Source organism: Agelaius phoeniceus, chromosome 23 (genome assembly GCF_051311805.1).
Source record: "Agelaius phoeniceus isolate bAgePho1 chromosome 23, bAgePho1.hap1, whole genome shotgun sequence".
NCBI lineage: Eukaryota > Metazoa > Chordata > Aves > Passeriformes > Icteridae > Agelaius > Agelaius phoeniceus.
The window spans coordinates 3,954,004-3,978,350 of record NC_135287.1 but is presented as its reverse complement, the minus strand read 5'-3'; the positions used below and the strand labels follow the sequence as shown (position 1 = coordinate 3,978,350).

Below are 24,347 nucleotides of genomic sequence, written 5' to 3'. Positions count from 1 at the left end.
CCAGAACAAGTCTTATTTAGTGTTAGATTCTGATCCTAAATCTTTTGGGCTACATGAAGGTGCCTGGCTGTGCTTGGACAGGCTGATGTTGCCCAAGTTTCCTCTCTCTACTGTTGAGGAGATGCTTTGGATGTTGGGAGTGGGATTGGGCATCTCCAGGAGATGTGACAGCACCCTGGGCATGGGTGGGGGCTTGGCTGAGGGGGAAATAAGGAGCTGTGGTGGGTGTTGGCTAAGTGATCTCCCTGGCTCTCCCTGCTGCAGTATTCTGGCTGGAACCTGCTGGAAGACGGCTCGATCCGGATCGAGGAGGCCACTGAAGATGCTCTCGGCACTTACACCTGTGTGCCTTATAACGCCCTGGGTACGATGGGCCAGTCTCCCCCTGCCCGACTGGTACTGAAGGTAATCCTCTGCCAAAATCCCCTGGGTTTGCTGGGAGCAGTGTCCTCCTGTGCCAGGAGCAGCTCCTGGGGCTGTATGGGGAAGAGCAGAGGCTCCAGGGTGAGGGAGTGTCTGTGCTGTGGTTGGAGATGTGCTTCCCACCGGCCCAGGCAAACCCCCAGGGCACCCTGTCTGGTGTAGCTGGAAATATCCTGCTGGAGCAGCAGTGCGGGTTTTGACACTGGACTGGGGTAGTTTGAGGAAACATCTCCCTGGAATGTCCCCTTTGCCAACAAAACACTTAGCCCTGCTGGCCCGGGCTTGGGTTCAGGAGGATTTTCATAAATGGATGATTTGAGCTCCACGTGCTCCGGCTGCGTGCGGCGCCTGGGGCGCGCTGAGCTCCCAGTGCAGTTCCTGGTGCAGCTGGGGTGGGAGCTGCTGCCTCTTCCCTCCCTGAACACGGAGTCCTGTGCCTGGGAGGGAGCTGTGGTGATTCATGGAGTCTCGGCGAGGTTCAGATGATAACGCTTTGTGTACCAGACACGCGCATCCGCCGGGGCGGCTGCCGGGGCGAGGAAACCAGGTTGATGGCTGATGTGATGTGGGTGGGTTTCTTCCTGTTTCCAGGAGGTAAAAAGCAAGATGCTGCTCAGCCTGGAGAAGTTGCGTGGAGGTGTCAAAGCAGGCTTCCTGTGTCTGAGGGCACCTGCAAGGAAGCTGGAGAGGGATTCTTTGTCAGGAACTGTAGAGATGGGACATGGGGTAATGGGGTCAAAATTAAAGAGGCAAAATTTAGGTTAGATATTAGGAGAAAGCTTCTCTGTGTGAGGGTGAGGAGGCTCTGACACAGGTTGCCCAGAGAAGCTATGGCTGCCCTATCCCTGGAAGTGTCCAAGGCCAGTAGGAGCAATCTGTGACAGTGCAATGTGTCCCTGCCCATGGCAGAGAGTGGAATGGGATGAGCCTTAAGGTACTTACCAACCCAAACCATTCTGGGATTCCATGATTCTGTGCTCCAGTGTGGTGGCTCTTTGGACAGAATCTTCCTCCAGATGTAATTTGAGCCATTGAGGCTCCTTAGCACACGTTCTCCGCACAATTTTCCTTGCAATGCCTCAAGCTTACCCAGAATGGGTATTGGGTTGGTCTGGAAAAGGCTTGGTTTTGGTGATGGGAGTTTGGGCAGGCTGACACTCCTTGTTTTTCCCTTGTTTGGCTGCAGGACCCCCCCTATTTCACGGTGCTACCAGGCTGGGAGTACAGACAGGAGGCAGGGAGGGAGCTGTTGATTCCTTGCGCTGCTGCCGGAGACCCCTTTCCCATCATCGCCTGGAGAAAGGTACCCGGCCTGCCAGACAAATCTGCAGTGCCTTTGGCTTTTGGTGAATATTGCAGACAGAGAAGCCACACTCTGTCCCGGTAAGAACAAACTGCAGGTACAGCTGCTTCGCTTTGGGCTGAGCCACTGCCGTCCTGTCCCGCAGGTGGGTGGGGGAAGCCCGGCTTGTGGCCGCCCAGTAATCCCGGGAAACCGACACGGCAGCATCCGCAAAGCTGAAACACTGCCCCCGCCCCGGCCCCTCCTCTGCCTCGCCAGCACTGCCCACAGGACGCCCTCCTCCTTGCCTGGCTCCCAGGTGTCACCAGCGGGACGTGGCAGTGGTGGCAGTGCCGTTGTCGCAGCACACACCTCCTGTGGAGGGAGATGTGTCACCGCAGCACATCCAGGGGTCTGGACCAGTCAGCAGCTGCTTTACTGCCCTGTGACTTCAAAGAGCCTGGGAAGAAGCTGTTTTTATGATCCTGAACTGGATATAAAGACTTCAAGATGTCCCTTGTCATAGAGCAGGGTGTGGCGGCACAGCCTGGGAGCAGCGAGGGCTTTCCAGTCCTCCTGCAGCCTTTCCCTTGCTTCCCACCTTTACTGCTCCCATAGGAAAGCCACTGTACAGGAGACCTCCTGGGCTCTTTGTTGTGCTGTCAGGAGCTTCCCTCCAAGCCTTCCATGCCCTTCTTAGGGCTCTTGAGAGTGATCTGGGTCCCTCTGTCACCCAGCGGGACCATCCCCAATCTTTGTGTCTTGAGCTGCTGCACCTCTGGGTCCCTTTTAGCAGCACAAGGAGGACCATGACTTGTACACATTGCAAGTGACCTGCCTAAAGCTTGTTGGCTGTTTAGTCTTTTTCTCCATCTTGTTTTTCTTTCCATGCCCTCACCAGTCTCAGCCAGGTTTCTTTCCAATCCCACTTGTGCCTTCTGGTGGTCCTCCTCCTTTTGTGGCTCTGGACTTATCTCCTCCAACTCCAGTTAGGGCTGGCTTGGCCTGGGCTCAGTTTGCCAGTGGCAGAAACCAAATTCCTCCCTCCCCATCAGCCCACCAGTGCTGACCAGCCTCTTGAAGTACTCCTTGCCTTGCACTGTAACCCAGCGTGTCCATGGGCTCCTCTGCTTCTCCTTCTTTGCATCAACCTGTGGGTCCTGGTGAACAGCAGAGTCCCCCACATGAAGAACAGCTGAAGAAGACTCAGGACAATGTGGAATTTGCACAACTTTGGCTGATGGGCATAGATGAGTTGTTACGAGATCCATCTTTCCGCTCGGCTTGAGAGATTCCAGGCACCTCCACGCACGCCATCCTCCCACATCCCCACGGGACCCTCGCTGCCCAGACTCTGATGCGAAGGGTCCTGCCTCTCATCTGCTGCTAACTGAGGCTGAGGGGCAGTTTGGGCATCTCCTGGGGCAGCCTGTGCCTTCCCCATCCCGGGAGGGGGTTTGCTGGGATATCCAGTGCCCGTTCTTGCAGCAGTTTCAGCTTTGGATGCCGGAGGTTGAGCCCTGGCGCGGGGCTCGCTGTCCGTGCGAGTGCCGTGGGGTTTCCCGCTGGTGTGTGAGCGCTGCCAGCAGCCTCCTGACGCATGCCTCTCGCGTTGCCCCCCAGGTCCTCTCGGAAACGGGGGAACCGTCTGCCTTGCCACGACCGGAGAGCCCGGATCCCCTGCCGGTGGCCGGCGGTGTCCCCTGGGCCGCGCAGGTAGCTTAGTGACCCCGCCGCCGCCTCGCCCTGCCCCACCGCCCGCTGCTGAGTCCTGTTCTTTCTCTCTTTGCCTGGCTCCCCCCACCCCGCTCCCTGCCCAAGGTAGGGAAGCCCAGCAGGAGCAAGCACAACACGCTGCCCGGCGGGACCCTGCAGATCCGCTCCCTCGGCAAGGACGACCACGGCGAGTGGGAGTGCGTCGCCACCAACATCGTCGCGAGCATTACTGCCAGCACCCACCTGACCGTCGTAGGTACGGGCAGGGGGGGAAAAAGGGGCCTGGGGAGAGCCCCCCGGGCAAGGCAGGAGGTGGGCATGCTCCCCACAGGTGACAGGACAAGGGGGAGTGGCTTTAAGCTGAGAGACGGGTGATTTAGATGGCATATTGGGAAGAAATTCCTCCCTTTGAGGGTGGTTAGGCCCTGGCACAGAAGCTGTGGCTGCCCTATCTCTGGAAGTGTTCAAGGTCACATTGGACAGGGCTTGGAGCAATGGGGTCTACTGGAAGGTGTCCCTGCCCATGTCAGGAGGGTTTGAGCAGCCGTCCCTTAAAGTTCCTTCCAACCCAAACCACTCTATGATATTGGGAAGAAATTCCTCCCTTTGAGGGTGGTGAGGCCCTGGCGCAGAAGCTGTGGCTGCCCCATCTCTGGAAGTGTTCAAGGTCATGTTAAACAGGGCTTGGAGCAACCTGGTCTACTGGAAGGTGTCCCTGCCCATGTCAAGAGAGCTTGAGTAGCTGTCCCTTCAAATTCCTTCCAACCCAAACCACTCTATGATTCTAAGAGCAGTGTCTCCTTTAAATGTTATTTCCTGCTGGAGTTGCCTTTCTCTGTGCTGTTATGGCCACCTGCCCTCTGCCATTTCCAGCAGAAATGGCCTTGGCCATTTGTGACCGTGTTCACAGGGGTCCGAGGAAGAGGGAAGAGATGAGGATCTGACTCCATGCTTCAGAAGGCTTGATTTACTATTTTATGATATATTTTATATTAAAGCTATACTAAAAGAATAGAAGTAAGGATTTCATTAGAAGGCTGGCTAAGAATAGAAAAAGAAAGAATGAATAACAAAGGCTTGTGGCTCGGACAGAGGGTCTGAGCCAGCTGGGTTGTGATTGGCCATTAATTAGAAACAACCACATGAGCCCAATCCCAGATGCACTTGTTGCATTCCACAGCAGCAGATAACCATTGGTTCCATTTTGTTCCTGAGGCCTCTCAGCTTCTCAGGAGGAAAAATCCTAAGGAAAGGCTTTTCCATAAAAGATGTCTGTGACAGCCATTGGCTTGGTGCAAGAGGAGTCCCCTCAGGCCGTGTTTTGGGGGAAGACCCCTTGCAGCCGTGGTGCTGCTCCCCTCTAAGCTGTCCCCTCTCTGTGCAGGGACAAGCCCTCACGCCCCGACCAGCGTGCACGTGGTGGCCGCCATGACCTCAGCCAACGTGTCCTGGGAGCCCGGCTATGACGGTGGATACGAGCAGACTTTCTCAGTTTGGTACGGCCCTCTGTGAGTCATCCTGGCATGCTTTGCTCTCTGCTTCTTTTCCTTCCTAGCCGACCCGAGCTTGGAGCAGCCGGGGGGAGGAGGGTGGGGAGGGTGGTGTGCCCAGCTCTGTGCCCAGCTCTGTGCCCGTGGGCCTTGCAGGGCTGAGCTCCCTCAGGGCTCCTCCGACAGATGGGTGGTGGTGGTGGTGGTGGTGGTGGGATCGTGCAGTTCCTGTATTTCCTCTCCCTTCTGTGCTGGCCACTGCCTCTGTCTGCCCCAGCAGGTTTTACTCTGCTTGTGGTACACAGGAGATGCTTTGCATTCGTGTAGCTGTGCCTCTGGCATCTAATTTCATGATAAACTGTTTATGAGGCTTAACAGCCAGGGAGAGGATGGAAAATGCAACCTTTAGAGAGTGTGTCCTGGAAGAGCTGTGACTAAGCAGAAATGTTCTCTCCTTGCTCTGTGGCTCCCTGGGGGTGGTTAAATCCCAGCTGAGATCATGACCAGCCACTGTGAGATCCTGGCACTGGGGCTTTGCTCCCATAGCTCCTGTGCTCCCAGCACCCAGGTGCATCCCACCTTCCTGCAGCAGGGCCAGGCTCAGCCCTGTGCCTTTCCCCTGGGGCAGGGGAGGGAGAAATGTAGCTGCAGCAGGGCTGGGGTTTACTTTGGGCTCTGCTGTTGTCATCTTCTTATAAAGAATCATCCTTGGAAATGTGGAGGGGGTGATGTGTTCCCTTTCCAGGCCTAGGCTGGCATTCTTCAGCCTTTTCTCTCGCTCTCTCCTTCTTTCCTTGCCTTAATTTGCCCTGATGGAGGCTGCTGATAGAGAGGAGAGAGGGAGATGCTGCCTGTAATGATTTCTGCTCTGCTCCAGCCTGAGGCTGGGCTGTCTGTCTGGAGATGGAAAGAAGGAATGGATTGAACAGAGAGAGGGGAAATGAGGGAGCAAGCTGAGCAGTGCAGACCTTGCTTTGATGAAAATGTCCTTGGGAAGGAGTGGTTAAACCTCTCTGCTCTGGCTGCATCAGCAGCTGCTGCTGCTCTTGCTCTGCAAGCTACTCTCAGATTCCTGCCTCCTCGTGGCTCTTCCAGACTCCACAGGGAGAGAGCAGCCAGCAGGGAAAGGTGTTTGCACCAAGCTTGCATTAAGGAATTCACAGGGAGCTGTGGGGACTCAGGATAGGGAGGCAGTGACCTGCCTTGCCCTGACCCTAGGGTGTGATCCCTGGGGGATGTGCTGTTCCCTGGGCATCCGGGGCATCTGGGGCACAGCTGGCTCATGCAGTGCCATCCAGAGTGCCATCCATGTGCTTTCCTCCCTGCTGTGGCTGTGGGATGCTCGAGCAAAACAAGGCTCCATTTTCTCTGGATTCGTGCTCTCCTCCTGCCTCTGCCTTTGTTGAGGCTGGAAATGCAAACCCCTGTCCCCAGGGTGGCCAGGGCCAGCACAGCATCCCAGCTGCACCACGTCCTCCCTCAGCCAGGGGGTTCTCCCAGTTCAGTGCTGCATTTACCCCCTGCTTTCCCTACCCTCAGCCCCTCTCTCGTGTGTCCCTGCCTGCAGCAGTGCCAGGAAGGAGGGATGTGAGGGCAGTGGGATTAAACACTGCAGGGAGACTGCCCAGGAGAGGGGCTGCCCTGCTGCCCTCCTGCCTCTGCCAGAGTGGAGGGGCTGCTGGGATCTGCAGTCCCAGCTGGAGCTGCAGTGTTCCAGAGGCTTTCCCTGGGTTTGGCAGAGGCACACAGCACATGCATGGCTCTCCACAGACCTGCTCGTTTCCATGGCTTGCTGCTGCTTCTCTGCCTCACTTTCTGCTCCCTGGACAGCAGCAGTATTTCTCTTTCCTCCATCTTTTCCTGCTGGGTGGATTCACCTGGCTGTGTGCTGGTAACTGCAGATGTGCCCCCTTACCTGTGCAGGACAGACCATCTGCACCAATCCTTCCCAAATTTTCCAAGGACACCACCAAAACCTGCAGCTGAGGGCTCAGACTCCCTAAAACATCTTCTAACACGAGCAGTATGGTAGTCATGCAGTGGTGCTGCTTTGGGATGTGGGATCCTGGTGGGATTAATGGCTTCTGGAGGTGGCACTGGGATGGCTCTGGGGGCATTTTTCACCCTGGGGTTGTGGTTAGACCCCAGCAGAAAGGTTCTGTCCTGCACTCCCTGCCAGTGCCTCTGCTGCTCTGCCAAACCCTGAGTGGTGCCCCAGGCTGTGCTGGCAGCCCCCGACTTGTGCAAATGTGGCAGAGATGGGGATTTAGTTAAATGTCTCTCGTGGGATGACATGTACAGGGCTACAGCTGAGGGAGAACTTGGCTCTGGCTCAGGAGATGTCGAGGTATAAATGGGAACAGGGCCTGTCTCCTGCGTCAGCCGTTCCCTTTGCAGCACTCACCAAAATGCTCCAGCTCCCACTTTTGCCCATGGGAAGATCACGTCAGAGCGGGGCTGTTGGCACTGCTGTTATCCCTGGCCCAGCTCAGGGCAGAGGGGAGAGCTCGTGGCAGTGCCCCTGAGAGCTGGTGGGACACCAGGGCATGGTGTCCTCTGCCATCTCGTGGGTGGTGAGTGGCTGCCCCATGTCCATCCACATCACTGCTGTCAAACCAAACCATCGCTCAGGAAAGCTCCATTTTTGCATAAGAAGTTAATGCTGCCTCTCTGTCCTCCCTGTCAAAGACACCTTCCCCTGAGGATGCTCCCTTTTCTCTTGGCAGGATGAAGAGAGCCCAGTTTGGACCCCATGACTGGCTGTCTCTCCCTGTGCCAGCTGGTTCCAGCTGGCTGCTGGTGGATACCTTGGAACCAGAGACTGCCTACCAGTTCAGTGTCTTGGCTCAAAACAAGCTGGGCACCAGCTCCTTCAGTGAGGTGGTCACTGTGAACACTCTAGGTAAGTCCTCCTTGGGAACAGGGGAGGGATCTGGGAGCTCTCTGTTGCCTTCTCCATGTTTCCTGTCTGTTGGAGATGGAGATGAACATCATCAGCAATGGTTTCCAGCCATGTAGGGGATAGTTTGTGGAGGGTCCTGGATGAAGCTTGCAGATTTTGGTGGATGCACGAGGCTTTGGAAGGCTTATCCTGAGAGACAGCATGGGGGAGCTGTACTGTGCCAGTCACCTTTCAGATCTTCCTTAAGTTCAGCTGGGATCAGGAGGTATTAATAGAGCACGAGATCACTTGTTAGAGCTCAGAGCCTTTGGGCTCTCAGGTGGTGGTGGGAGGAAGCAGGAAGACCTGGAGTCATGGCCTCATTAGTCCAGTGCCTTTTGAAAATCCACTTTTCTATTTCTGTGATAAGAGACCAGACTCCCAAGAGGTGCCCTAAACTCCTGGAATGTGGGAACAGCCACAGTGGTCCTTCTTATCACCGGCCAGGAGTGTATGTACAAATCACAAACAGGACAGGGCTGCTGTGGAACGTGCCTTGAGCTGGTTTATTTTCCACCATCAGTCTCATTACATGGTTATGACAATGGGAAGATGCCACCAGCTCACATCCCAGGCAGCAGACCAAGAACTTAATGTTACAACTGACTTTAAAAGTTTTTTGACCAATCACACACAGCAAAAGCACATTGACAGTAGTGCTATCCAACCACCATAAGCACACATACCTGTGGTTAAAGCAATGCTTGCTTATTTTGAATATAATACCTACTTGTAAGCCTTAAAGCACAATGTACAGAGCTCCATTATTAAGCTTCAAACTTCCTAGTATCTTGCTAGATAAACTTTCTGTAGCTTAGAGAGTTATTCTAGACAAGCGTTACTACACAGACCATTGTTCTATTTGTCCTTGCTTTTCTACTTTTTAAATAATTTTTCTGCTGACCTATCTCATGGCTGCTGCTTAGCTCCAATCACAGTTCTGCTGTCTCTGAGGCCTGCCTTTTGCAGCTTTCCCAAAACCCCTCTGATTTGGTGGATTCCCACACTTCTGCTGCTGCTGGGGGCACGGGTGGAAGAGAATCTCCTGCGCTTGCCCTGCCCCAACTCAGAGGTGTCCCTGTCCCTTCTGCTCTGCCCCCAGCATTCCCTGTAACAACTCCAGAGCCTCTGGTGTTGGTTACCCCACCGAGGTGCCTAACAGCCAACCGGACACAGCAAGGCGTCCTCCTGTCGTGGCTCCCTCCCGCCAACCACAGCTTCCCCATCGACCGCTACATCATGGAGTTCCGCGTGGCGGAGAAGTGGGAGATCCTGGATGATGGCATCCCGGGCTCCGAGAGCGAGTTCTTCGCCAAGGACTTGTCCCAGGTGAGCAGGGGCTGGCTGCCCACACCAAGCCCAGCTGGGTGATCTTTTCCAGCCTTCATGGCTCTGTGATAATGTTGCACCATCTGCTGCAGCTCCGGGGAAGTTTTGGAGTGGCTTGATCAAGGAGCTGGGCAAGATAGAACGCTTTAATAATTTTAATTAATGGTATTAAGTAATCACAATCAATATGCATAAAAATGATAAATAGTGTGTTACTCTTCAATTACTCTTAGCCAGCATTTGTATAAAGTTGTTATAAGCTACTTCTGTAGGAACACAGCTTGAGAAAATGACTGAGACTTAAAGTTTTACTAAAGCCACTCTGATATGCTTCAGTGAACAAAACCTGGGAGAGAAGGATGTGTTGTTGAGGTTGGAATGTAGGATTTATGGACCACAAGGACATTTTGCAGAAAGCAGAAGCTAAAGAGACTAACAAAGTCTCAGTATACATTAGAAAGTCCCTACAGGAGGAAAAAGATACTAAAAATATGCACTAATTAGCATAAGAAGCGAGAAATCGATAACCAATAGAGGATAGAATACGAATTAATGAAAGAGAATTGTGTCATTTGGAACCAATGAACAATAATTTTTGTTTGATGAAAGCATATAAATAGATGAAAAAGTTTTGTATCTGTGCCTGGGTGGAGGCCAGAATTTTGGTTGACCACACAAAATGGCACACACCCCCTGGGCAAGGATAAAAGCCTGGCTTGCTAACATTAAAAAGGTGTTGTTAGAGGGTTTTTGTTGGAACCCAGGACATCCCTCTGGCTGTCCTGAGCAGCCAAGACCCTGCCAGGGGGCTCAGAGACCCTGGCACAGAGCCCAAGATGCCCCTGTGGTTTTGATTATGACCTGTGGAGCAAGTTACCAACCTTAGATAAGATCTGCAAGCCACAAAAAATTAAGTAGAATAATAGTGAATTTATCACAAGGTGAAAAAGTAGATTTTGGGGTTTTCTAGAATGGGGGTTCAGAGGGCAAGATGGAGGGATCTGGGCATGTCCTGCCTTTCTCCTTCTTCTTCTTGGCCTCCATCTTCTGCTGTGATGTTGACACTTTTAGATTGGTTTAGAGTAGAAGCTCACTGTCTAACATAGGTGATAGGTATTGGGAAGGAATTGTAAACATTGTACAGGTAGTTTTTAGTATAAAGCCATAACACCGCCCTGGGGGCAGGCAGATGGCTAAGCAGACCTCAGCAGGACAGGACAAAGAATTTTATAGATAAAGAACCAGAAACAACTTTGGGACCAAGAAATTAAGAGCCCCGACTCCTTCTTCAAGCGCCGGGCTGGGAAAAGAGACTTTGACACTTTTCTCGGGGTCACTCTTAGCAGCGAGAGATCCCGACAGGTTTTATGGGGCTGTTGGAGGTTCTGGTAAGGCTGGAGGCTGTGTGGGGGCCCTGACAGGTGTGTTTGGCGTTGCAGGACACCTGGTACGAGTTCCGCGTGCTGGCGGTCATGCAGGATCTCATCAGCGAACCCAGCAACGTCGCTGGCGTGTCCAGCACAGGTGAGGGCTGGCTCCTCTCCTCTTCTCCCCCTGGCTGTGGGGCTGTGAGCCGGGCTGAGGGAGGGGTGCAGGGCTGTCATGGCTGTGCTGAGCTGACCCCAGGCTGCCCCGATGGGAGCAGGTGAGGACAAATCCCCGGAGCATCGCCGAGCCCAGCCCGCCCCGGCTCTGCGGCGAGCCTGGAGAACAAAGCTCCGAGCGGGCACTGGCGCAGCCGGGGAGCGGGAATGAAAGGTGGAGAGAGGGAAACGTAGCACTGCAGTGCAGAGTCCACAGGGAAAAGGGCTTTGCAAGCAGGGAGGCTGCAACGTGCTGCAGTTCGTGCGTGTTCTCCCTGCACATGCAGCGCTGAGAATGCTCCTCGAGCCAGGGGCAGGCGGAGGAGGGTTGTGATGGCGCTGGGAAGGCGAGGGCAGCAGGAAGGGATGGGGAAGGGGCGAGCCCGGATTTTCTGGCTCTCGTGGAAAAGCCGGCTCGGCTGTGCTGCGATGCCGCGGTCTCTCTCTGCCCCCAAGTGGTGCCGGTGTGGTGAGGAGAGCTTGCTGCAGCCTCCCTGCTCGCTGCCCTTGCTCCTCACGCCCAGGTTTTCTGATGGGGTTTGGCAGGTGCCCGGCCCCAGGCAGCTGCTCTGCCAGGCTGAAAGCTCCGTGGGGGAATGCGCTGATGCTGGATATGGCACACGGCAGGAGCACCGAGGTGTGCAGGGTGCACGTCTGCATGTGCTCACAGCTGAGGTCTGCTGGGGCTTCACACGTGCTCCTGTTGAGCAAAGGGTTTGCAGCCCAGTTTTCATTGGAATGCTGAAATGAAGCCCTGACAAAGAGGTTGAAATGCCTTGTGCTGCTGCAGCAGGTTATTCAGCCAGGAGGTGACTGCAGGTTTGCTGCAGTTGTGTGTGTTCGTATGTATTTGTTTGGTGTGGAGGCTTCTTCCCTGGATATCCACCAGCTAACATTGAAAGATTTATCAGGTTGGTTTGGGCAGTCTGATCTAGTTGAAGATGTCCCTGCTAGACAGCCTTAAACAGCCCTTCCCAACCTAAACTATTTTATGCTTCTGTGATCTGGTGTGAGATCACCAACTCCCTTGGCCCTGAAGCAGCACTGATTGTTCTCCCTGGGTGGGCTGGCTTGGAAGCAGGGTCTTTACAGAGATTATCATTCCTGCAGGCTATCACTGCCTCCACGCTGTGGCAGCTCCCTGGGGAAGGCAGCACGTGTAACACTGAACTGTGTTTTTCCCCAGATGTTTTTCCTCAGCCTGACCTGACGGACGAGGGCCTAGCCCGCCCGGTGCTGGCTGGCATCGTTGCCACCATCTGCTTCCTGGCTGCTGCCATCCTCTTCAGCACACTCGCCGCCTGCTTCGTCAACAAGCAACGCAAACGCAAGCTCAAGCGCAAGAAAGGTGAGTCCATTCCCGGTGCGCTTCCTCCCTCCTTCCTGTCTCCCCCTCGTTTCTGCCCCCTGGTTGTGTTGTGGTCGTAACCTTCTTCCCTGTCTGTCTCTTCTTCGTCCGTGCGCGTCCTCAGGTGAAGCCCTGACTTCCTCCCTCGGCTGTGCCTGAAAGCGCCCGCGGTCGGGAGCGGGAGAGGCAGGGTGGGTGAAGAGGCGCCAGAGAAACTAGCCTGGGAATTCCGAGGGAGCTCTCCCACGCGGTGATAACTCCTAGAGCCGGGGGTTTAGGCTGGGCTGTCCTCTGGGATGCAGACGGGGGGCACTGCTCACCTGCTCCAGGTCACCCTGGAGCTGGGTTCTCCAGCTGCTCCCAGCATGGAGCGGGCAGTGCTGGGCTAGAGAAGACCCCAAAGGAGACCCTGCTGCTGTGTTTCCCAAAGGCTGGGACTGCAGCCTCCATGCAGGAGTGGCTGGTAGGGAAAAGGGCGGCTGGGGAGCTGGAGAGGGCAGGGAAGTGGCTCCGTCTCCTCCAGCCTGCGGGGCTGTGGCAGCAGGACGGGCAGGACCCTGTGACGGGAGCTGTTTGTTGTCAGCAACCATTAAAGCACTGGAGCAATGAAACCTTGGCCTCTTGTTGAGTGTCTTTTGTTGTCGTGATGTTGAGTGTGTCTTGTCTCTGTCGTGTTGCGCCTCCTCAGCGTTCTCTCTTCTTTCCCCTTTTTATTCTCTTCCAGACCCTCCTCTCTCGATAACCCACTGCAGGAAGAGTTTGGAGTCCCCGTAAGTATCTGTCTTAGCTGTGGCACCAGGCTGTGAGGGTCTTCAAGGTGCCTCCCTCCTACAGTCATTGCAAAGCTTGAATGGAAATGTCTCATCCTTATTTGGTTGCTCCTGATGAGTTGTTTTTGAGTGTTCCCTAAACTTTTGGGAACACAGCAGTTCACAAGAGACAAATGGGCTTTGGAGCAGGAAGCAGCAGGGACAAATGCAGCAAGCTGAGCTAAGAGATGACCCCGCTGGATCTGTGAACACTTTCCAAAGCTGGAGTTGGCTGATGGAACTCAATTCCACACCAGTTGGAAGAGGCTCCTTAGGACAAGGACTAGCCTGCTACATATGGAGTCCTTCCTGCCAGCTCAGTGTAGTTTTTGAGTCATTCTCTGTTGGCTCTTTTTTTCCTGGGAAATTCATCTTTTCTCCTGAAGAGTGCCCTGCTGAAGCCCCTTTCCACATGTGCCCAAAGGTGGTGGATTGGGGTGCTGCAGAATCCACAGCTCCTTGCAGAGCCCATCAAAAGCATGTGTAGCTGCAAATCAGCAGGAGCATCTTCCCGGTGGGAGTGCAAGAGTCTGGGATGTGGACACCTCATTCTTTGGCTCCTCGACTGTTGGAAAATGTCCTGGTGCTGGTGGATCTGAATCTTACTTATTTTCAGTTCATCCACTGCTCTGAAATAACCTGCACTGTCTGTTGGATCTGCTGTCTTTTGCCTCTCAATCCTGTTTGTTCAAGGCTTTCTGGATAGGGATGAGGGAACTGTCCTGGTGCTCTCTGCCTTTTGAGATGCTCAGCCTAAAGTCTGAGTGTTGATAATGGGAGAAAGAGTTGGTCTGAAATGATCCGTTAGCATCTCCAAGTGAGATGCTGAGTTCTGTGGGAGGGAACATTTGCCTGATGTCCCTCTTCTCAGGGGCTTTCCTGGGCATGTATAGCTCAGGTGGACATAAGAAAGCCCAGAAGGAGTTGGAAGCGAGCTCTGGGTGTGTCTTTTTTTCCTTGTGGGGCTGTAGAGCTTGTTGCAAGGTCTTGGTGGAGCTTGTTGTGAAGTGTTGGGGTGTTGGTGGAGCTTATTGCAAGGTGTTGGTGTGAACTTTCAGCCCCGAGTGTTCCGAGCTGCCCTCCCAAGGAGCAGGGATGCTGTGCACTGCCGCTGGTGAGACTCTGCCATCCTGGTTAGCCCCTGCCAATTTCTCCCAGAGGTTCTTCCTCTTTTGAGAGCTGGTAGCACTTTGTTTCCCGGATCCAGAGTTGTTCTTCTGGGCAGGAAGGGCTCCTTTCCTCCCCAGGTGACCGTCCCCTCTCTCGGTTTTTCTCCCCTGTGGTCCAGGTTGTCTTCCGGCAAGGTGAGTCCCGAGAGCATCCGCACTCTCCGTCCCCCCTCGGAGTCCTCTGACGACCAGGGCCCTCAGGCCAAGCGGATGCTGAGCCCCACCAAGGAGAAGGAACTCTCCCTTTACAAGAAGACCAAACGAGCCATCAGCAGCAAGAAGTACAGCGTCTCCAAGGCGGAGGCCGAAGCTGAGGCCACCACTCCGATTGAGCTCATCAGCCGCGGGCCGGACGGACGCTTCGTCATGGACCCGGCCGAGATGGAGCCCTCCCTGAAGACACGGCGGATCGAGGGCTTCCCCTTCGTGGAGGAGACGGACATGTACCCCGAGTTCAGGCAGTCGGACGAGGAGAACGACGACCCCGTCGTCCCCACCTCCGTGACCGCCCTGAAAGCCCAGCTCACCCCTCTCTCCTCCAGCCAGGAGTCCTACCTTCAGCCACCAGCATACAGCCCCCGGTTCCACCGGGCGCTGGAGGGTCCTGGCGCCCTGCAGGCCACCGGCCAGGCCCGCCCGCCAGCCCCCCGGGCTTTCCACCACCAGTTTTACGGTTACCTCAGCAGCAGCAGCCCCGGGGAGGTGGACCCGCCGCCCTTCTACATGCCAGAAGTCAGCCCGCTGAGCTCAGTCATGTCCTCCCCACCGCTGCCCCCCGAGGGGCCCTTCGGACACCCCACCATCCCCGAGGAGAATGGGGAGAATGCCTCCAACAGCACGCTGCCCCTGGCCCAGACCCCCACGGGGGGCCGGTCCCCCGAGCCCTGGGGCAGGGCCGAGTTCCCCTTCGGCAGCCTGGAGCTGGCCCCCGCGCCGTTCCCCCACCAGCTCCAGCCCTGCGAGGCGGCCGAGGGCTCCCAGCCCACGGGCTGCCTTCCTCGGGGGCCACCACCCTCCTCCCTCCAGGTGGTCCCCGCATCCTACTCGGGCATCCTGCCCCTGGAGGCACCAAAGAGCTGGACCGGCAAGTCACCGGGCAGGGGTCAATCCTCCGTGCCCGCTACCACCAAGTGGCAGGACAAACCTATGCAACCCATGGGATGTCAAGGGCAGCTAAGACATACCAGCCAAGGTATGGGCATACCCGTGTTGCCTTACCACGAACCGTCCGAGCCCGTCGGCCCCAGCGGCACAAGCACATTCAGCCTGGACACCAGGTGGTACGAGCCCCAACCCCGACCTCGGCCCAGCCCTCGGCAGGTCAGGAGGGCTGAGCCCAGTTTACATCAGGTGGTGCTACAACCTTCAAGGCTTTCTCCTCTGACCCAAAGTCCCCTGAGCTCCCGCAACAGCTCCCCGGAGCTGACTGCCCGCGCCCGGCCCCGCCCGGGGCTCATCCAGCAGGCGGAGGTGTCGGAGATCACGCTGCAGCCGCCCGCGGCCGTCAGCTTCTCCCGCAAATCCACGCCGTCCTCCACGGGATCTCCGGCGCCGAGCAGCCGTGGGGACAGCCCCAGCTTCCGACCGACCACCGCCTTCACCCCCGTGGGCACCGGCTTCTCCAACTCCCAGGGCTCCTCCCTGCCCGTGGACACCATGGATGTTTTCGGAGACATCCCTTCTCCAAGGAGGGCTGACGAGGAGATTCTCCAACCGGAGCCGACATCCACCACCACGGTAGCCGCCACAGGGTAAGTGCGTGAGCCCCATGGTGACCACCCCCCCCCCCCCCCCACTCCCAGCCCCTTCCTGGCTTCCCCCACCCTGCCTTACCCGCTCCCTCTGACTCCCTCCCTGCCATCACCATCCCAACTGGTAGGGTCTCTCTGGGCACGCTGCAGCATCCCTTTTGGAGACCGGCGTCCCGCGGGCTTTGCTAGGCAGAGGCTGGTGCCACGGGCACGGGTTGCATGGCTGCCGCCCGAGAGCGCTGGGTTTTAGGCAGGCAACCTTCCCGGTCCCTTGGGAATCTGGGAGCGCCGTGAACTCGGGCTACGGGCCGTCTACCAGGTGTACAAAGACCTGGCTCGCTTAGGTAAGTGTCCTGGTGTCACTGGAGGTTGTTTCCTCTTCTAGCTGCTGGCTCTTGGCTTTCTTCGAACGTTAGGGCCGCCGCCGCCGCGCCTCTGTCTTCCTCCTCCTCTTCCTTCCCGCGGAGTCTAGAGAGCTTTAATGCATGACAGAAACAGCTATCACGGTCACCGCCCCACCTGCAAAAGGGATGCTGCAGCCCCAGGACGCGGGCAGGGAGAGATCAAGGACTTAGCCACACCAGCAGCATGTCAGGAGAGGAGCAAAAATAAAAATAAACTAAGCCCAGCGGAGATCGGGAGGCTGCCGGCACGCTCAGATCCTGCCCTAAAGAGGGAAGTGGCTGCACTAGACAGTAGCGGCTGGTTTTCCAGGTACCAGGGTTGCTCCAGGCAAAAGCGTCTCTCTCTCTCTCTTTCTCTCTCTTTCTCTCTATTTCTCCTCTTTCCTTCCGTCTTTCACAGCACCTTAGACCCCGTAGCCGTGCTTTCGTCCCATCCTTTCGTCTCGCTTCATTCTGGCTTCTTGTCTGGTGGGGTCGAGCCCCCTCCTCCGGCTTGTGGCAGAGAGGAGTCGTGGGCCGGGGCTCCCGGCCCCGCGGAGCCGGCGCGGTCGGAGGCGTTCGGAGGAGAGGCTGTGTTCTGGGGAGGGGGGAGGCAGCGTTTCACCCCGCAGTGCCCTCCGCATTTCACTCCCGCCCTCTGGTACCTGGAAGCGTTATGGCCTTAGCAAATCCCTCTGGCACTGAACGGAAGGAAGGAGGGCTCAGGGGAGAGAGGATGGGGAGGGAGAGCAGCTGGATGAGCCTGAAATGACTTCTGTGTGCCTCTGGAAAACCCAGCTACGGAGCGATGCAGTCAGGGATGTAGTCACAGGTCCATGTGTCTAGCAGGGCATGCCAAGGAGAGCCAGCTCCAGGACAGAGCCGTGTTAGAGCAGCACTGTTGTCCGTGCTTTTATGCAGTGTATCCATTCGCTTTGTTGATTATCGTTTTTGTTTCTTCTTTTCCTTTCTCTTCTGTTTCTTTCCCCCTTTCTTCTCCAGCCTCGTTTCGTTTGTGTTTCAGTTTGGTTTCTTTCCCTCCTTTTTCCTTTGGAGTTGTTGACGTGCTGATGTGTTGCGGAGCTCGGCTCCTTGCGGGTGTTGATAACTGCTTTGTTTTTGATTAATCTCAGCTATCTGGGCAGTGTTGTCGAGACAAGCTTCTCCTCAGCTCAATAGGTAAGGGTGATCCATGTCCGAAAGGATGGTGTGGGTGCTGTGGAGGGTGGCCGGGAGCGGGGCATGACAGGGGACACGGAAGGGGCTTTTCCAATACCATCTCTTCCTTTAAAGGGGAATAAGGAATGTGAAAACACTAGGAAACACCTCTGGACGCACAGTCTCTGTGGCTTTTGGGTTTCCCCTCCCAGCAGCACACGCTGCTCCCCTGCCTTGGGGGCTGGGGTTTGGGATGAGCCGAGCTGCCGTCTCCCTGGGCCACCCTTCCTTTCTTGGGGGCTGGTGACACACGTGGCACTTTTGGCCCTGGCAGGGTGCACAAGGGCTGTGTGGTGTTAGGGAGGTGTGTGTTGAGGTGGGGTTGTCCTGGATAATCCAAACCAGGAGGAGCCCACAGCCAACCCCTGAAGTCAGGAAAAACAGCCACCTCTGGAGCTGCCAGCTGCAGACAGCCTGCTCAGAGTGGGCTCCAAAAATCAGTCTCCAGCTGCAGTCCAGCACGTGGAGAATTTTGTTTCCAGCAGAGTCTGGATTTGTTTTCTTTCTCCCGAGTCTCCTCAATCACAGAAAATGGAAAAAGTCTTTCTCCCAAGATGGATTGTATGCTTGGCAGCAGCAGAACTATGGTCTCAGGCTGCCAGAAACGTGTTTTTTCCTTCCCACCACAGGTGTAGTCATGGTAAAATCCTTCCATACCTGAAATACTCCTTGGAGAAATCTTTGACTTCTTCTGACCCAGCTGTAAATAATCTGCCCTAAGCAGATCTTGAAAGACTCTTCCAAGAAAATTCCTCCTGGGCTGCCTTCATGGGGCTGGTTTCCTAGACAGCCATGGGCATTTCTGGAACTGGGATGGAGTAATCTGGAGATGGTTTTCAGACCTTAGAAGCAGAAGAACATCACTAAAACTGCTAAATCCAGATGGGATAATACTAATTTGTTACCCAGAGGATTGGCAGCACTGACCTGTTTGGCCATCAGCCAGGCTGGTTGTGAAAGCAGAGATGGGATTGTAGATGGGCCTGTTTCTAAAGGCATGGCCATACCCAAACTTCCTTAGGGCAGGTCTTACAAAAAGTAAAGCTTTGCTGCCTTGGTTGGGAAGAGTCAAGGTTCTGGCTGATTCTCTCCAACAGCCTGAGGAGCCTTGTTGGTCTGGGAAAGAGCCTCATGAGAGAGAGGTGGGATGCCTAGAGAAATCAGGGAGAGGTTTCCAGGAGAAGGGAATTCCTCCAGCTGACCTGGAGGGTTGTCCTGGGGTGGGGAGAGCAGGATTGGCGAGGAGGGGGTGTTGGATGTGTGTGGTCCATGGAGGAGCCATCCTCTTGGCATGACAAAACCCATCCTGTTCAAGCCTCCAAATCTCTTGAGCACTTGGCTGCCTTCTCCTTCTGTTTTTCCTTGCTGATCCCAGAGCAGGGCATCCCGTGAGGAGCAAAGTTGGCACCAAGCCTTGGTGAGATCTGGGCTGTGCCAGCCTTTTTGGGAAATGGGGAAGCCTGCAGAGAGGATGTGGCTGTTTGTTCTTGCTCTGTGACACTTCCCTGCTCTGGCAGCATTAGGGACACGAGCAGTCATGGCTTTAGCACAGCAGAGGTGAGTCCAGGCTCATGTCTGAGTTTGGTGTGGCTCTTTCTCAGGTCCTGGCTGGCCCCAGTGCTGGCTGCCGTGGGCTGATGGATTTTGAGGAGCAGGTGACACTGCCCAGCAGGGTGGGAGCAGCCGCGTGTCCTACTCCAGGATGCTGCTGGGAGCTGCAGTCACAGGGACAACTCCGGAGTCATTATCCCCAAAAAGGGGAAACCAGAAGAATAAATCTCACTTCAATAAGCAAGGAATCCTGCAGAGAGCCCAGCCGAGTAATTTCTTGATGATTTGGGGTCATAAAATTGTCAGTGCATGCAGAGCACAGGGATTTTATACCAGGCCAGCCAGATTTCTCTATTGCAGCATTGGAAGCTGAGAGGAGAAGGAGAAGCAGCATGTGAGCTCCCTGCTGCAGCATGGTGGCTTTTGCTAGGTGAAGCTCAGGTAGTTTTTATGGATGGGCAGAGATAAATGATGCAGTTACTGAGCCAGGCAAGGAGTTCTCCCATCTTCTCCTAGGATGGAGCGCGCATCTTGGAACAGGGAAAAGGGGGCTGTCGTCTCCCTGCAGAGGGAAACCCAAAAACCACAGACAAGGCACCAAGCTCCCCTGCCCCTCGGCACGGCAGCCTGCCCTGGGTGGCCTCCCTGGGCCCCCCTTGCCGGGGCAGCCCTGCCAGTGCAGGGAGCTGGGGGGCTTGGCAGTGGCGTAGCGTTGAGTGACCAAGGGACGTCGGCGCCAGGCGTGTGGGAGGAGCAGCAGCCCTCGCTCCCCGCTTGAAAGAAAACAGGTTCCCCTTTAAAGACTGTCCATGTGCTGATCCTCTGCATGTGTTCCATGCCTCCTTCCGCTTGGAGAAGTTGTGAGTCCGCTTGTCTGAGTGCGTTTTTCTTTTCTTTCTTAATTATTATTATTATTATTATTATTATTATCGTTACTTTATTTTTCTTTTCAGTCTCTTTTATTTCCTTATATATTTTCTCACTCCTGTTTTTCATTTATCTTCCTCTCTCCCCTCCCCTTCCCCATGACTGTATCCCCCTCTTCCTGTCCAGCCCGGCCCCGTTTCCCTCGCCTTCTCTCCTCTCCGTCAGCATGGTGGTGAAGTCCGTTGTGTAGATGAGTTATGGTGTCTGCAGACCTGTAGAAGGGCACCCCTTCTCTGGTGTGCTCCCTGCTGTGACCAGCCCCTTCCTCCCTCCCTCCTGGCGGTGCCTTGGCAGCAGCAGCAGCCCTGGCCTGGGGCTGTCACCGCGGTGTTTCTCTGGCACCTCTTGTGCTGAAGCGTTCCGGGATGGAGGCAGCAGCCTTGGAGCAGAGTGGGAATTCTGACTTGCAGGAGCCTTGTGTAGGACAACTGAGCTCTTCATGTGAGGAGGATGAAGGGTAGAAGGACACAGTGGGCTCCTTTCAAGTGGATACTCTACTTTATCCAAGTGGATGCTCTAACATGCCCAAACGATTCCTGGATGTCAATGTCTTGGCTCAAGGAGAGGAGGAGACAGGGAGGGTGTGTTGAGACCTCCATGAGGTTAAATATATATGAATTTATCTATAGTATCCTTGAATCTCCTGGACCCTTCCTTTGTATGGGTTCCCTTTCAGAGTGGATGATTTCAGGGGTCTTCTCCCTCATATCTTTGCTTTGTACATGGAAGGACATTTGAAGAAGAGCAGCTGTGATGTGTGTTGGGCTGGATACTTCTCCTCTACTTCCTTTTCCTGCCCTGGGACTCTTGGAGGTCCTTCAGTACCTTTGTGGCCTCTCCAGTACCTCCCAGTCCATGCAGTCCAGACACTTGCTCATGCAGAAGGGTTTTCCTTTGAAGACTCGAGGAAAGCTGCTGCTCCAGGTGTTGGTGGTGCCTTGCAGAAGGTTGGTGCCAGGAGTTCACATGGGCTTCTCAAAGCTCCTTTGCTTGGCTCTACACTGAAATTTCCAGAAGAAGTTCGCCCACCTCCCTAAACGTCTCATCTGTTGGTATTCAAGAGCTCCTTTGTGTGTGGGCAGCTGCCCAATATGTGAACTCTGGGGGCAGGAAGAAGCTTTTGGCTGAGCTTAAAATGAAAATTAATTTGGACGAATTGGCGCCCTTTGAAGAGATAAAGGGTGGGTAGAGCAGATAAAATTTGGCTGCTGAGTAGCATCGTTTTGTCCTCTGTATCCCTTCCTTGCCAGAGGTCAGATAGTATTTATGGTGACACATGGGTTCAATGCACTCACTGTTTATGTTTGTGTGTATAAATACGAGTTCAATTATGGAGAACTAGTGGAAATGAGCTTCAGGCAATTTCCTCATAATCCCTCATGTAAATCTGTTTAATTTTGTCAGCATGCCACGACAGCTTCTTCTTAGAAAGAAAACAGAGTGGAAAGAGAAAGAGACTTTTACAGGCTGAGCTTTAATAACAGTGGCAAAAGCTGTCTGGGTGGTGGGAAGAGGTGGTGGAAGGCAGGTGCTGGTGGGCAGGATGGTGGCAGGATCACCGAGCTCGTTGCTCTCCAGGGCTTGGCACACCTGAACTCTGTGGGTGATGGAGCTGGAGCAGCTGAAGTCACCATTAGCCAAGTACCTGCTAATGGAATGCAACTCATCTGCACCCCACAGAATGTTGGCTGTAAGAGGGAAAAGCCTGTCATTGGCCATTCAAGCAGGAATTGCTGCAAGGAGTGCCATGCTGTGACCTGTGGGTCACTGTGGTCCTGCCTTCAGCCAGCATGGTTGAAGCTCAGTTGGTTCAGCTCAGAGGGCAGAGCTGCTGCTGGCAGCATCTCTCACAAGAGGCTGATTGCACTTGGGAAGGCGTTTGAGCTCTGCAAATGTAAACGTTGTCTTCTGGATGAGGAAAAGCTTGGATCCAGCCAGCGGGACTCCCGGCATGTCTAATGAGCTGCTTCATCTTTGGCTGATGTGATGCTCTGCTGGGAGCTGGAACAGAGGCTCTCCAGGAACTCTCCGCACCCTGACGTCTCTGTTGCGTTGGAAAACATGAAAAGGAGCTTTTCTGTGCCCAGTGAAAACATGAAAATGAGCTTTTCTGTGCCCAGTGTTTGGGTTTCTGTTGCGTCTGCTGTGCCTCAGCTGCTTCTTCACCTCACGCTGCACTTCCCTGGGTGCTCTCCAGTGCTGCCAGCAAAACTGAGAAGCTTCGCAATCACACTCATCTTCAAAAAAACCCAAAAACCCTTCTGCTCCCCAAGGGGAAAAAACCTCCTGGGAGCTCCTTGCCTGTGCGCTCCAGCTGAAATTTCAATGCTCTGGAGACCCTTGGGATGTCGGATGGGAAGTGCTGCTGTCACACTGTGCTCTGCACACATGGGGACCCACAGGGAAAAGCCTGCAGGTGTCTTCAGTGCCAGCCAGGCTCTGCCTGGACCCCAGGGGAGATGAGGAGCTCCAGACTCTCCGTGGGTGGGTGTACTCTGGTACCACAGCCCGGGAGTGCAGGGTCTGTGCTCCAGCCCATGTCCTCGCCCCTTCCCTGCTGCTCCTGCCAGCAGCCACGGTGTTTTTGCAATGCTGGATGGGGCACACCTTGCTGACAGACAGGGGGACATCATCCTCGGTGGTTCTGTGCCCCAGCAGGAGTCTGAAGGCACGGATGCAGCCAGCTGAGGTGTCTCCTCCTGCCCTCCTGCTGCCCGTGGCTTGTGGGATTTGCTGATCACTGCCCTGGTCACAGATGGATGCAGGAGCTGCCATCAGCACTGTCCTCTGTGTGGCTCCTGTGACGAGGTTTGGTTGCTGACCCCTGGTGACCAAGTTGTCAGAGCAGAAGAGCATCATCTCCTCCTCTGAAGGGTTCCAGCAGGCTGGTTTAAATCTTCTTTCCTCATTGGAGCCTGGCTTAAAATGTTGGCTTTATCTCAGTGAAAGGTGCTTTGTGGAAGCTTCCAATCTTCTCTGGACACCTTGTCTGCAAGTGGCTTGGGTTTATCCCAGATGGCCACAGACAGCTTCTGTGGCATTAGGAGTTGGTGACTCTTGGAGGGTCGTGGAAGTAAAATGGAGAGGGGGAAGGAGATGGGAAAGCAGAAAGAAGGGGGGGGATGCTATAGATAAGGGGTGTGCTACAGATAAGAGCTGGACTGCCCGCTCTCCTAAGGAAAAGGTTTTCCTCTAATGCTCTGCTCTCTACAGCAGTCGTGCTTTCCAGGCCTTGGATGGGAAAAACAGGTACAGTGAAGGAAATAAAACAAAAAGTCTCTTTGCAAAGGGGAGGATAGTGCACCTTGAGCTGGTTCCTGTAGAAGAGCTCCCCAGGGGGTACAGCTGATAAACTATCCCTTGCACCTGCTGGCTCTCCTGCAGGAAGCACCCCTTTGCAAACGTCCTCCTTGTCCTTGCAATAAAACCTTGTCAGTGTTTCCATTTCCAGCTCCCAGCCTCTCGCTGTTCCAGGAGCAGATGCTCCTGTGCTGTCGCGTTTCTGTTGTCGCTTCTCACAGGGACCTGGGAACGAGGTACCTCTCCCAGCTCTGTTGGTCTGTGCCCTTGGTGTCCCTGTCTGTCGTGTGGCCCCTGGTTTTTCTGGCTGTGGGAGCAGGGCCAGCAGGATCCTGCCTCCCTGCTGTTTGTGGTGCAGGTGTTGTCCGCCCCGGGTGGCTCGTGGTGCCCGTCTCGATGCTGCCGTGCCGCTTCTGCCTATCTCTTTCTCTTCTCTCTCCATCCCAAGGGGTTTCCTATCACTTCCCAGAAATGCCTTATCGGACATAGGATCTGCCCCGTCCTGTTTTGTCTAGCAGTGTTGGCATGGCAGGCAGGTGAGCTGGGGATGCCCACGTTGGATGTGGCACCGGCCGGGTCGCGGTGCCGCTGGAAAACCTGGAGGAGACGTAGGGGCACAGCGGGGACGCCTCACTTCCTCCATCCCGTGCTCTGGCACACCTGGCTGGCCCTGCTCCCTCGGCCCTGGGTTTCTCACCTCTTCCTTTTCCACGGCAGAGCCAGCTGGGATCGGCCGATCCCCCACCGGGGACGCCCAGAGGCCCGAGCGTGGCCGGGAGCCGCTGATGGCGCGTGTCTGCTTTTCCTTCCTAGAAAACGTCCATCTCCGCCCGGGGACACTGCTGCACCTGAGAGGCTCGAAGCTCTGAAATACCAGCGGATAAAGAAGCCCAAAAAGTCATCCAAGGGCTCCTCGAAATCCAGAAAACAACCCAGTGAGTGCGAGGACCCCACGGTCCCCAACAGCATTCCCTGTGTCCTGCTGTGAGCAGAGCTTGGGCAGATCCCTGCCGGCTCCAGCACTGGGGTTCTCCAAACCTGTTCCTGGATGCTGCCCTTGTTCCCTGCTTCCCAAAGGGATGTCTCCCCGGGCTGCTTGCCTGCAGGTTGTCCCTCCTTTGCTCCTC

General features: G+C 55.2%; 1 protein-coding gene across 13 annotated transcripts in view; it reads left to right on the top strand.

The window, feature by feature from the left end:
* Positions 1 to 24,347, top strand: part of IGSF9B (immunoglobulin superfamily member 9B) — a 45,326-nt gene that overhangs the window by 17,272 nt on the left and 3,707 nt on the right. For 6 of the 13 annotated variants that reach the window (XM_077189869.1, XM_077189866.1, XM_077189865.1 and 3 more), the window contains exons 9-20: positions 265 to 405; positions 1,610 to 1,726; positions 3,329 to 3,421; positions 3,527 to 3,677; positions 4,806 to 4,929; positions 7,638 to 7,813; positions 8,955 to 9,181; positions 10,621 to 10,705; positions 11,951 to 12,112; positions 12,837 to 12,882; positions 14,210 to 15,841; positions 24,034 to 24,155. In XM_077189869.1, coding sequence (XP_077045984.1) covers positions 265 to 405; positions 1,610 to 1,726; positions 3,329 to 3,421; positions 3,527 to 3,677; positions 4,806 to 4,929; positions 7,638 to 7,813; positions 8,955 to 9,181; positions 10,621 to 10,705; positions 11,951 to 12,112; positions 12,837 to 12,882; positions 14,210 to 15,841; positions 24,034 to 24,155 — 3,076 coding nt within the window. Of the gene's footprint in view, positions 1 to 264; positions 406 to 1,609; positions 1,727 to 3,328; positions 3,422 to 3,526; positions 3,678 to 4,805; positions 4,930 to 7,637; positions 7,814 to 8,954; positions 9,182 to 10,620; positions 10,706 to 11,950; positions 12,113 to 12,836; positions 12,883 to 14,209; positions 15,842 to 16,226; positions 16,556 to 17,357; positions 17,404 to 24,033; positions 24,162 to 24,347 lie in introns of those variants that run through there. The other 7 variants (XM_077189870.1, XM_077189868.1, XM_077189873.1 and 4 more) reach the window with 6 other exon arrangements.